Source organism: Oryctolagus cuniculus, chromosome 7, assembly GCF_051225735.1.
Source record: "Oryctolagus cuniculus isolate XC-2025 breed Fujian yellow rabbit chromosome 7, ASM5122573v1, whole genome shotgun sequence".
Classification (NCBI taxonomy): Eukaryota; Metazoa; Chordata; class Mammalia; order Lagomorpha; family Leporidae; genus Oryctolagus; species Oryctolagus cuniculus.
In genome coordinates this window covers 120813248-120825593 of record NC_142873.1, presented here as the reverse complement: position 1 = coordinate 120825593, position 12346 = coordinate 120813248, and the positions used below count along the sequence as shown (strand labels likewise).

The 12346-nt window shown below is 42.5% G+C and overlaps 1 protein-coding gene and 1 long non-coding RNA gene across 3 annotated transcripts in view; one reads left to right on the top strand and one right to left on the bottom strand.

Moving 5' to 3' along the window:
• ZYG11B (zyg-11 family member B, cell cycle regulator) overlaps positions 1 to 10162 on the top strand; it is an 80427-nt gene extending 70265 nt beyond the window's left edge. The window contains exon 14 of the mRNA XM_008265236.5: positions 4825 to 10162. Coding sequence (XP_008263458.1) covers positions 4825 to 5015 — 191 coding nt within the window. The 3' untranslated portion in view covers positions 5016 to 10162. The remainder of the gene's footprint in view (positions 1 to 4824) is intronic.
• The window catches only part of LOC149125709 (uncharacterized), a 53382-nt gene that overhangs the window by 37653 nt on the left and 3383 nt on the right, over positions 1 to 12346 (bottom strand). The window contains exon 2 of one of the 2 annotated variants that reach the window (XR_016211022.1): positions 9571 to 11178. The exons of the other annotated variant lie outside the window; for it this stretch is intronic. This is a non-coding gene — a long non-coding RNA (uncharacterized LOC149125709). Of the gene's footprint in view, positions 1 to 9570; positions 11179 to 12346 lie in introns of those variants that run through there. 2 annotated transcript variants of the gene reach the window in all.

The window sequence follows — 12346 nt, the reverse complement described above, 5'->3', positions numbered from 1 at the left end:
AGAGACCTGATTCAGGGTCAGGCTCCTGACTTCAGCCTGGCCCAGCCCTGCCTGTTGGTGGCATTTGAGGAATGAACTAGTGGGTGAAGACTCTCTCTGTATATGTCTGTGTTTCAGATAAATAGATAAATAAATAAAAATTAATAAAGAAAGAACAGAACCTCAGTTACTTCTGGGACAACATTAAGTGACCTATAGTGTAATTAGAATCCCAATAGTGGAAAGAGGGAGAACAGCAAAAGATTGGGAAAATGATGGTTGAAAATATTCCAGACTTGATCAAAACTGTACAAACAACAAATTGCCTAAGTTCAGCAAAGACCAAGCAGAATAAATCTAAGAAAAGTCATAGCAAAACTCATCAATATCAAATTGCTGAAAACATTAAAAACAGTTAAGAAAAAAGGCATGTTACATACATGAATGACCTGAACTGAATGACCTTTATCACAACGTATCCAAATGGATGGGATACATGTCATGTAACACTATTAACAGTCTATATTAGAAATGAAGAAAAGTCCTGGGGCCAGTGTTGTGGCATAGCAGGTTAAGCTGCTACCTATAATGCTGGCATCCCATGTGAGTACCAGTTTAAAAAAAAATGAAGAGAAGTCTCAAATTAAGGAACTGGAAGAATTATTAGGAGCAGAAGAAAGGAAATAACAAGAAGGGAATAAAGAAATCAGTTGAATAGAGAACAGGAAATAATACAGAAAATAATCAAACCAATCTTGGTTTCAGCAAATAATAAAACTTTTTTTAGGTTTTATATGTGAGAAAGACAGTTACAGGGGCCGGCGCTGTGGCACAGTGGGTTAACGCCCTGGCCTGAAGCACTGGCATCCCATATGGGTGCTCCTCTTCCAATCCAGCTCTCTGCTATGGCCCGAGAAAGCAGTGGAAGATGGCCTACTTAGGCCCCTGCACCCACGTGGGAGACCCGGAGGAAGCTCCTGGCTCCTGGCTCCTGGCTCCTGGCTCGGGATCAGCACAGCTCCGGCCATTGCAGCCATTTGGGGAGTGAAAGACCTCTCTCTCTCTCTTTCTCTCTCTCTGCCTCTCCTCTCTCTCTGTAACTCTGACTTTCAAATAAAATAAATAAATCTTAAAAAAATAGGTTCATCTAGCGGCACCGTCCCGGTCGGGCCGCCAGATTCTGTCCCGGTTGCCCCTCTTCCAGGCCAGCTCTCTGCTGTGGCCAGGGAGTACAGTGGAGGATGGCCCAAGTGCTTGGGCCCTGCACCTGCATGGGAGACCAGGAGGAAGCACCTGGCTCCTGCCTTCGGATCAGCACGGTGCACCGGCTGCAGCGCGCCTGCCGCGGCGGCCACTGGAGGGTGAACCAACAGCAAAAGGAAGACCTTTCTCTCTGTCTCTCTCTCTCACTGTCCACTCTGCCTGACAAAAAAAAAAAAAAAAAAAAAAAAGAAAGAAAGAAAGAAATACAATTACAGAGAAGTATAGACAGAGAGAAAGATGCCTTCCATCTTCTAGTTCACCCCCTATTTGGCTACAATGGCCGGAGCTGAGCCAATCCGAAGCCAGGAGCCAGGAGCTTCTTCTGGGTCTCCCACGTGGGTGTAGGGGCCCAAGGACTTCGGCTATCCTCTGCTGCTTCCCCAAGCCATAGCAGAGAGCTGGATTGGAAGTGGATCAGCCAGGACTTGAACTGGCGTCCATATGGGATGCCGGCACTGCAGGCAGCGGCTTTACCTGCTATTCCACAGCCTGGATGCTGGTGTTGTAGGCTGGGGCTTTAACCTGCTGCACCACAGCGCTGGTCCCCCAAAATAACATATTTTTAAAAAAGATTTTATTCATTTGAGAGGCAAAATTACAGACAGAGAGAAGCAGAGACAGAGAGGTCTTCCATCTGCTGGTTCATTCCACAAATGGCTGCAACAGCCAGAGCTGGGCCCATCCGAATTTAGGAGCCAGGAGCTTCTTCCAGGTCTCCTACATGGGTGCAGGGGTCCAAAGACTTGCGCCATTTTCTGCTGATTTCCCAGAACATTAGCAGGGGGCTGGGTCAGAAGTGGAGCAACCAGGACTTGAACTGGTGCCTATATGGGATGCTGACCTGGCAGATGGAGGCTTACCCCGCTACACCAGAGTGCCAGCACCAATAACATGTTAATAAGGGAATATTTATAGACAACATGCCAATAAATTTGGCAATTTAGATGAATAAATTCCTTTGGAAAACACAAATTACTAAAGCTCACTCAATGAGAAATAGATGATCTGAACAGCTTTATGTCTAATCATGAAATTGAATGAATTTGTCATTAAAACCTACAAGGGAGAGGGTCCAGCAGGTTAACTCACTACCTCTAACAGTAACATACCACATGAGCATCAGTTCTAGTCTCTGCTGCTGCACCTCCCAACTAGCTTCCTGCTGATGCACCTGGAAAAGCAGTAACAGAAGGCTCAAGTACTTAGTCCCTGAACCCAGGCAGGACCTGGATTGAACTGAACCAGCAGAAGGAAGAACACTCTTACTCACATGTTCTCTGTCTTTTCCTCTAGAGTGCTCTTTGTCTTTTGTCTTTTTTTTTTTTTTTTTTTTTTTTTTTTTTGACAGGCAGAGTGGACAGTGAGAGAGAGAGACAGAGAGTAAGGTCTTCCTTTTGCCGTTGGTTCACCCTCCAATGGCCGCCGCGGCCTGAGCGCTGATCCGATGGCAGGAGCCAGGTGCTTCTCCTGGTCTCCCATGGGGTGCAGGGCCCAAGCACTTGGGCCATCCTCCACTGCACTCCCTGGCCACAGCAGAGAGCTGGCCTGGAAGAGGGGCAACCGGGACTAGAACCCGGTGTGCCGGCGCCGCAAGGTGGAGGATTAGCCTAGTGAGCCATGGTGCCGGCCTCTCTTTGTCTTTTGAGCTCCTCTCTGTAACTCTGCCTTTCAGATAAACAAATAAATCTTAAAAAAAATAAAAATAAGAAAGCTATGGCAAAGACAACTCTAGGTTCAAATGGTTTCCTGGTAAATTCTACCAAACATTTAAAAAGGAATCTTCCAAAAATCTTAAGAGAAAGGTTATACTTTTCAACTCAATTTATGAGGCCTGAATTACTCTGACATAAACAACAGACAAAAACCTTATAAGAAAAGAAAACTGGGGCCGCTGCAATGGCGTAGCATTTAAAGCTGCCGCCTGCAGTGCCGGCATCCCATATGGATGCAGTTCAAGTCCCAGCTGCTCCACTTCCTATCTAGCTCTCTGTTATGGCCTGGGAAAGCAGTAGAAGATGGCCCATGCCCTTGGGCCCCTGCACCCACATGGGAGACCCAGAAAAAGCTCCTGGCTCCTGGCTTCGGACTGGGGCAGCTCCAGCCATTGTGGCCAGTTGGGGAGTGAACCATTGGATGGAAGACCTCTCTCTCTCTCTGCCTTTCCTTCTCTCTCTGTGTAACTCTGATTTTCAAGTAAAATGAATTAATCTTTAAAAAGAAAAAAAATTACTGAACAATATCTCCCATGAAAAAGATGGGAAATTTTTTTTTGAAGATTTATTCACTTGAAAGCTAGAGCTAAGAGAAAGGGAGAGACAAAGAGAGACCTTCCATCCATTAGTTCACTCCCCAAATGGCCCCAGTGCAAGGCAGGGCCAGGCTGAAGCTAGGAGCCAGGAGCTCCCTCGGGGTCTCCCATAGGTGCCCCAAGCACTTGGGCCATCTCTGCTGTTTTCCCAGGTGCATTATCAGGGAGCTGGATCAGAATTGGAGCAGCTAGGACACAAACTGGCACCCATACGGAATGCCACCATACCACAATGCTGGCCCAGGAATTCTTAATAACTTTTAAATGAATGATATCTAGCAATACATAAAAAGGATTGTGATTCTGATTCTTATTACTTCTCCAGATTATCTATGCTGAAAATGATTGCTTAATTGCATATTTATGTGTGGGCCTTGTACAGCAGAGTTAACATCATTATAGAAATATTTATCAAGCTGTAGCATACTAGTATGCAGTAACAAAATAGATAAAATTTAAGTGCAAAAACATCATAAGAATACTTTTGTGAGAAAATTTGTAAGTTTTTTTAAGATATCTTTACTTCTTTTTCTTTAAAATATTTATTTATTTATTTGAAAGTCAGAGTTACTCAGAGAGAGAAGGAGAGGTAGAAGGAGAGAGAGGTCTTCCATCCATTGGTTCACTCCCCACGTGGCCACAACAGCTGGAGATGTGCCAATCTGAAGCCAGGAGCTTCCTCCTGGTCTTCCTACATGGGTGCAGGGGCCCAAGGACCTGGGCCATCTTCCATTGCTTTCCCAGACCATAGCAAAGAGCAGAATTGAAAGTGGAACAGCTGGGATTTGAACCAGCACCCATACGTGATGCTGGCACTGCAGGTGGCGGCTTTACCTGCTATTCCACAGCGCTGCCCCTTGAAGTATTTTTACGAGAAGCTCTTTAAAAAAAGAACGAACGGGGAGCTGGCCAGCATTGACGCAGGGCAGGTTAAGCTGCTGACTTTGAGGCTGGCATCCCACCTGGACACTGGATTAGGTCTGGGCTGCTCCACTTCTGACCTAGCTCCCTGCTAATGTGCCTGGGAAAGAAGTGGAAGATGGTCCAAATATCTGGGTTCCTGTCACCTACATGGGAGAGCTAGAAGAAGCTCCTGACTCTAGCTCCCAGCTTCAGCCTGGCTCAGCCTCAGCCATTCTGGTCACCTGGGAGTGAGCCAGTAGATGGAAGATCTCTGTCTCTCCCTCTCTGTAACTCTGCCTTTGAAATAAATAAATCTTAAAGACAAAAGGAAAACAGAAAAGCAAAGCTGTTTCTCCTGTTTTTTGTTTCAGCTTCTCGGTACTGCAGCATGCTGATCGAAGAAGGAGGACTGCAGCACTTATACAACATCAAAGAACACGAACAGACTGATCCGCACGTCCAGCAGATTGCCGTGGCCATTCTGGACAGTTTAGAAAAACATATTGTACGCCATGGGAGGCCACCTCCTGGTAAAAAGCAGCCGCAGGCCAGACTAAATTGATAGCCATAGATAATTGGATAATTGAACCACAGGAATTCTCTTTGTGATTGGTGTGTTTGGAATACCCTGCCCTCTGTGATGTTGTGGGGTTTCTGACCACAGTCATCCACCAGTTTGGGATTGATCATGTATAGTAAGTACTGCCCATGTGAACAGTCTCTAATTTGTCTTGTGATTTTTAACTTACGCGGCACAAAGGGTCTCCTCCCTCATCGTTGCCCTTTAGGAAATTTTCCACATCTTTCAGTGTTTGAACTCACCTGTGCTTGAGATTCTACAGTTTTATGATAAAGTTTGCACGAACAGTAGGCCAAATTTTCTGATCTTCAGAGTCCCTTCCAATCAATCTGCAGCTCCAAGTAAGCTGTTTTCTGATTTCTGGCACTGCTTCCACTGTAAATTTTATACTGCTTCTGTATAAAATACCTTTATTCTCTGTCTATGTAACTTTCACAAGATGTCCTTCTTAGTGTCAAAGAATGGAAATCTGAGTTGTCTCCTTATGGAAACTACAGACTGGCAGAAGCCTGGTTGGCTGATAGAAAAATAGAAAGAAAAACTAGGAAGGGAGCACAGAATCTAGGATATGGGAATCGCTGTCATGGTTTACTTTTCCAACTATTCCTTCTGTCCTTCTGGGGCCCACCTCTCTGAGACAGTGAGCAGCAGCAGCCTGTTCTCTGTAGTTAGGCTTGGAAGCATGGAGTGCTGCTTCTGCACAGACTGCTGGGCCTCCCTAGATACATACTCCCAATCACCACAGTGTAAAATATTACAGCATTCTGTGTTCGGGACTCACTGTCCAAATCTGTATGTCAAATTGTTGTGAAATGTGATTTTTAAAAAAAATTGTCTGCAGTTAAAACTGACCATTTGTTTCAATTTCCGCCATTTTTGTAGTGTTCACATCATGGTGTTAACCTGCTCAGTTAAAATATAATTGACTACAATTGTAGTAAATTGTATTACAAAAGTTAAATTTTCTTTTGTTCAAAATACATGTATCTTCTTAATGTGTTCATTTTGGAGAAAGATGTCCACATCTCACTGCCAGAAATGCAAGAGAAGAATTAGACTGCTGTTAAATGGTGAAATACAATGATTCCACCTGCAGTGCATAAAAGTAAATATTTCTGATGGATTACTTTTCAGACAATTGCCTTTCCTTAAGATACCCGATCACTATAGTAAAGAATCAGTTAATAGCTATCCAGTACTTGGGGAGGCAACAACAGCTACTTAGTCTACAACCTCACATGATGACATAGATGGCCATAAATGGCCAAAATGTTCCCAATAGAGATTTTAAATGGGATGTTTTAATTATAGTGACTAAATTTTAATTTAGAGAGGAACTGGTTCACTAATATGCTGATAACATTTTTGACATGTTTCATACCACTATCAGAATATTCAAGCTTGAATTTATTGGAGTTCCTTCACAAGGATAAAAACTGACTTAAATGAAAATGGGAATTTAGAACCATTAAAAACTGTATTAAATTGTGGATTGATTCTGACTTAATTGGCTTGAGGAATTTTTATAGCCATAAGATGAATTTTTCAGATTGCTTATTTCAAAGGAAATGAAAAATCCTTTTAAAATGTTTTTGTGTGTCTTTTTAAAAAGTTTTAATTTCTAAGGCAAAATTCAGAAAACAGGATGGCCTGCAGTAACCAGAAAGTTACAATGCTGACCACTTCTAGAGTAGTTAAGGGAAAGCTGATTTGAGAAGTTTGGCTACAAGTTTCAAAAGTATGTGTTCTCTAAGGGTATGCTAAGTTTTCATCTTTGTACATTGTTTTCAGAACTGGCTAAAATGTACAGAAAACAGTAAATCCCATCTTTACTCAGAATAATTTCTTGATAGATGAAGGCCCAAAAATATTTAAAATTGTCTTTAAGTAACTAAATATACTACTGTGATCATCAGCAGTGGCCAGGTACTTCTGAGGCTTAAAAACAAAATAACTGATCATATCTCAAATATGTAAAAATTATAGTGTCTTTGTGGTTGGGATGGTTCTTAAAATTGTGTATATAGTTAAGGCACAGAATTGTTCATAAGGTCTGGAATCTGGCTAAAACATAGTAGATGTAGATAACTTAAATTATAAGGTAGAACTGGCCGGTCTGGAGTTCAGACTCTGGGAGGCCTCCCTTTTGTAACTGTACTTGGTGCCTTCAAGGGTTACCTTTCAGGTGGCTTAGAGGTGCTGTTCAAAGCACAGTTTTGGCCGCGGCTGAACTACTTTGTTGCAGCAATCATTGGTGTGCTCAGATATTGCAAAACATCACTAAAGCAGTTCCCAATCCACTAAAGGAAATGGAATTTGAGTTTTTAGATGGTAATGATATATGTTGGTATCACTGAGCAAAAAAAGAACAAATTAGAGCAAATAAAATTGAGGCATTTTATTTTTTTGCATCAGGTAAATTTTGCTATGGTCTTTATACCCTAAACAATATTTTTTTCCTTTTTTAGTTAAAAGGAGACAAATTGAATAGTAATAGTTGTAGTCTACCCTGTAGGCAAGGACTCAGTGGCTACTGATCTTAGTTGAAGGTTTTTAAAAAGCACATTAGACCAACAATTCTGGAATCGACTATAAATATTGCCGCTTCTTCCCCTTGGACAGGAATGTCTTTTAATAGTAGTAAAGGCATTTAAAAACAGAGGTGAATAAGGCTGCTTTGGGAGTTCGTGTTCTGATCTTTTATTTGAAAACTTCCAAAGACTCAAAGGATCATGTCTAAAACCATCAATCCTATATATACAGTTTTAGGGAGCTTCTCTTAAAAATGGGATCTTTTGTGTTGGCCTATTTTCTCCCCACTTTAATTTGGCTTCATTCATGCCATGTGTTAAGATGGCCCTAGGCCAGGGCTGGTATTGTAGCATAGCGGGTTAAGCTGCCACCTGTGTCACTGGCATCCCATATGGGCACCTGTTTGAGTCCTAGATGTTCCACTTCTGATCTAGCTCCCTGAGAATGGCCTGAGAAAATGTGGAAGATGGCTTAAGTGCTTAGGCTTCTGCACCCACATGGGAGACCTGGATGAGGATGAAGCTCCTGGCTCCTGGCTTCGGCCTGGTCCCGCCCTGGCTATTGTGGCCATTTGAGGAGTGAGCCAGCAGATGGAAATTCTATCTCTCTTCCCTCTGTAACTCTGCCTTTCAAATAAATTAATCAATCTTTTTAAAGAATTACAGAGAAAGTAATAATAATAATTTAAAAAGATGGCATTGAGCCATCTTCCATTCCTTTTGAGCACACTTTAATGAAAACATATTTTTATATGCTAAATTGGCATGAATTCAATTAATGAGTTACAGGTTTAGTGTTTTAAAATGCATTGCCCCCCCATGGAAAGATGTGAAGCAGTGCCCAAGGACAACAGTGACAGCAGGGAAAATAAACTCACTGTTTTGTTTATAAAAGCAAATTGCAAAACCCTTACTCTCTTGAATTCTAATGGTTTGTTTACACTATTGGGTTATTGTATAGCTTTTATTATGGTATAAACAGTAATACTGTTGGTGGATGTGGGCTCTTCCAGTTCCATCTGTAAGTTACTTACTTATCTGGGGACTTGGTACCACCAGAGTTTCAAAAAGTGCTCAGAGACAGCTTCCAGAGAGGTTTGCAAACTTTGGTTTCCCATTCAAATTGTTTTAGCAGTTTCAAATGATTTTAATGATACTGGATGTTTAGTCTTTACTATTTGCTGTGTGTTGAGAAATTTTAAATTTTTCCTGTTTACTCATGAACTGTTTAGGAATAATGCAAAAACCAACCTTCGTCCAGTGATGAGAATAGCACTATGATAGGAATCTTGCTGATTGTGCTTTAAATGATTAATTGCTTTATCTTATTTAATATTTCATAGACTTTGCATGACATGGTATACTCCTAATTATGCATTTTTTTGGTTTCCAAATCCTAACCTAGGACACTCTATGTTAACTGGTAGCCTAAGAAAAAGCTAGCTTTTTCTGCCTGTTTTTCTCCTGTCCACTTTTTGGGGTAATTATGCAAAGATCAATGCTGTTTCTTATTACTCTGAATGAAGTAAAGTTCTTTTGGACAGTTCTACCCTTAGAGCCAGAAAGAATGGCTACTATGAACATTTCAAAAATGGAAATTTTATCAAAATTATTTTATTGAAAATCATAAACTCAGTTCATTAATAGTATTGCTTAATTTTGAACTTCCTTTGAGGAAAACTGCAAATTCGATTCTTTTACACTTATTTTAATCTAAGCTGATTAGAAGCAGTGACTTACCTAATAAAAGGTGATGAAAGCAGGAATTTGAGAGCATTTTTCTCTTTAAAAAAAAAAAATGGGAGGAGGTGGGCCTTGCAGTTAAGGTGCTCTCATCCCATATCAGAGTGACTGGGTTCCATATCTGGCTCCAATCCCGACTCCAGTTTCCTGCTAATGCAGTTTGCGGGAAGCAGTGGTTAAGGCTGAAGTGACTGGGTTCCTGCCACTCATTGGGAGACCTGGATTGAATTCCAGGCTCCAGGCTTCAGCCCCACTGAGGCTGTTGCTGACATGTGGGGAGTAAACCAGCCTCTAAGAGCTCCTGTTCTGCCTCTCAAATAAATAAATGAAAATTAAAACAACATTGAGAAGACAGGGTCTAGCGCTGCTGCATAGCAGGGTAAGCCACTGCTTATGACACCTGTGAAGCTGGCATCTGTCTCTCCCTCTCTGTAGCTCTGCCTTTCAAATAAATCTTCAAAACAATGGGAAGGTGTTTTATCAATATTTATACTCTCAGATAAACTAAAAGAATGAAATTTTAAAACTCCATGACTTTTGTAGAATTCCCACTGTCAAATTCTCACTGACATGTGAGAGAAAAGTTATCTTTTGCTTGAATTCTGATGGAAAAGTTTAACTCCAATCAAAGGATATGAAAAAGTCAATGGAAAATGTAATGTGTATATATTTCAAAGACTCAATTATCTGGACTGAAGGCATGTTCTCTCTATGGCCAGATAAATGGGGATATTCTGTACATGAAACATTCTACATTTTAAATCAGGACAACACTTAAGTATTAATGTTGTGTCTATAGATTTTTGTTTGGGGATTTTTTTTTGCCTAAATAAATGTTATAAATTTTATGTAAAATGTGTCTTGTGTACTTTGATTCTAGGCCACCTCATTTAAAATTTAGTATTAATGCACGCTTCAGATTCCTCAGTGATCTACCTGCAACAGCTGCTTTCTTTTAACTGCCAAAGTTTCTATTGCAACATCATTCATTCACTTCAATAAATACCTATTCCAAGTACTATTTAAAGGTTAGGACTTATATTTTTATTTTTTATTTATTTATTTTTTATTTTTTGACAGGCAGAGAGGACAGTGAGAGAGACAGAGGTCTTCCTTTTGCCATTGGTTCACCCTCCAATGGCCGCTGCGGCCGGTGCGCTGCGGTCGGCGCACCGCGCTGATCCGATGGCAGGAGCCAGGAGCCAGGTGCTTTTCCTGGTCTCCCATGGGGTGCAGGGCCCAAGCACCTGGGCCATCCTCCACTGCACTCCCTGGCCACAGCAGAGAGCTGGCCTGGAAGAGGGGCAACCGGGACAGAATCCGGCGCCCCGACCGGGACTAGAACCCGGTGTGCCGGCGCCGCTAGGCGGAGGATTAGCCTAGTGAGCCGCGGCGCCGGCCTAAAGGTTAGGACTTAAATAACTGACAAATTCTTCAAGAACCTTCAATTTAGTGGAGAATAAATATTAAATAAACAGGTAAATATTTTACCAATACATTCCAAACCAGCGCAAAGTGTTTATGAGGCACAGAGACCACGCCTAATCTAGAGAGTCCAAGAATTATTGCTGTAGAAAGTATTCCGGGGGCTGGCGCTGTGGATTAATCCTCCACCTGTGGTGCTAGCATCCCGTATGGGTGCCAGTTCTAGTCCTGGCTGCTCCTCTTCTGATCCAGCTCTCTGCTATGGCCTGGGAAAGCAGTGCAAATGGCCCAAATGCTTGGGCCCCTGAAACTGAGTGGGAGACCCAGAGGAAGTTCCTGGCTCCTGGCTTCAGATCGGCCCGGCTCTGGTCATTGCAGCCATTTGGGGAGTGAGCCAGCGGATGGAAGACCTTTCTATCTCTCCTTCTCATTGGCTGTAACTCTACCTGTCAAATAAATAAAAAGAATCTTTAAAAGAAAAAAAAATATTCCCTAGATTGATATTCACACAAATACTTGCATTAAGATGATTAACTGGTGGGGCCTGGCACTGTGGTGCAGTAGGTTAATCCTCCGCCTGCGGTGCAGGCATCCCATATGGGCGCCGGTTCAAGTCCTGGCTGCTCCACTTCCAATCCAGCTCTTTGCTATGGCCTGGGAAAGCAGTAGAAGATGGCCCAAGTCCTTGGGCCCCTGCACCCACGTGGGAGACCTGGAAGAAGCTCCTGGCTCCTGGCTTCGGATCAGCTCAGCTCCTGCCGTTACGGCCATCTGGGGAGTGAACCAGCGATGGAAGACCTCTCTCTGTCTCTCCCTGTCTCTCCCTCTCACTGTCTGTAACTCTACCTTTCAAATAAAATAAATAAAATCTTTAAAAAAAAAAAAAAAAAAAGGATGATTGGCCGGTGCTGCGGCTCAATAGGCTAATCCTCCACCTGCGGCGCCAGCACACCGGGTTCTAGTCCCGGTCAGAGCCTCGGATTCTGTCCCAGTTGCTCCTCTTCCAGTCCAGCTCTCTGCTGTGGCGGGGGAATGCAGTGGAGGATGTCCCAAGGACTCCCTGCACCCACATGGGAGATCAGGAGAAGCACCTGGCTCCTGGCTTCAGATCAGCGTGGTGCGCCTGCCGCAGCAGCCATTGTGGGGTGAACCAACGGAAAAGGAAGACTTTTCTTTATCTGTCTCTCTCATTGTCTACTCTGCCTATCAAAAAAAAAAAAAAATGATTAACTGGTATAATGTATATTGTTTAAATGCAATTAGTGAAAAACAAGTATTACACAAGAACCCAATGACTTGGAAGAATCTTTAGTGATTTTAGTTCCAGAACTTTCATTTTATAATTAAAAAAAATAAGTCTTAGGTAAAATGAGTTTGCTGAGATCACACAGCATTTCAGTGAGACTACCCTATAATTCTTACTGACAAATTTCTGATACAGTGGGTTGTCCCCTCCCTCTTTCACAGCCCGCTTGCCATCACATACTGTTGCACAATGGCATATTAAGATCCTAGGCAGTATGTGACTAAACATCTAATGAATGCCAATGGAAAAGAGCATGCACTGGGGAGGGAACTGGGAACTGACAGTCATTGAGGATGCTATTTTAGATC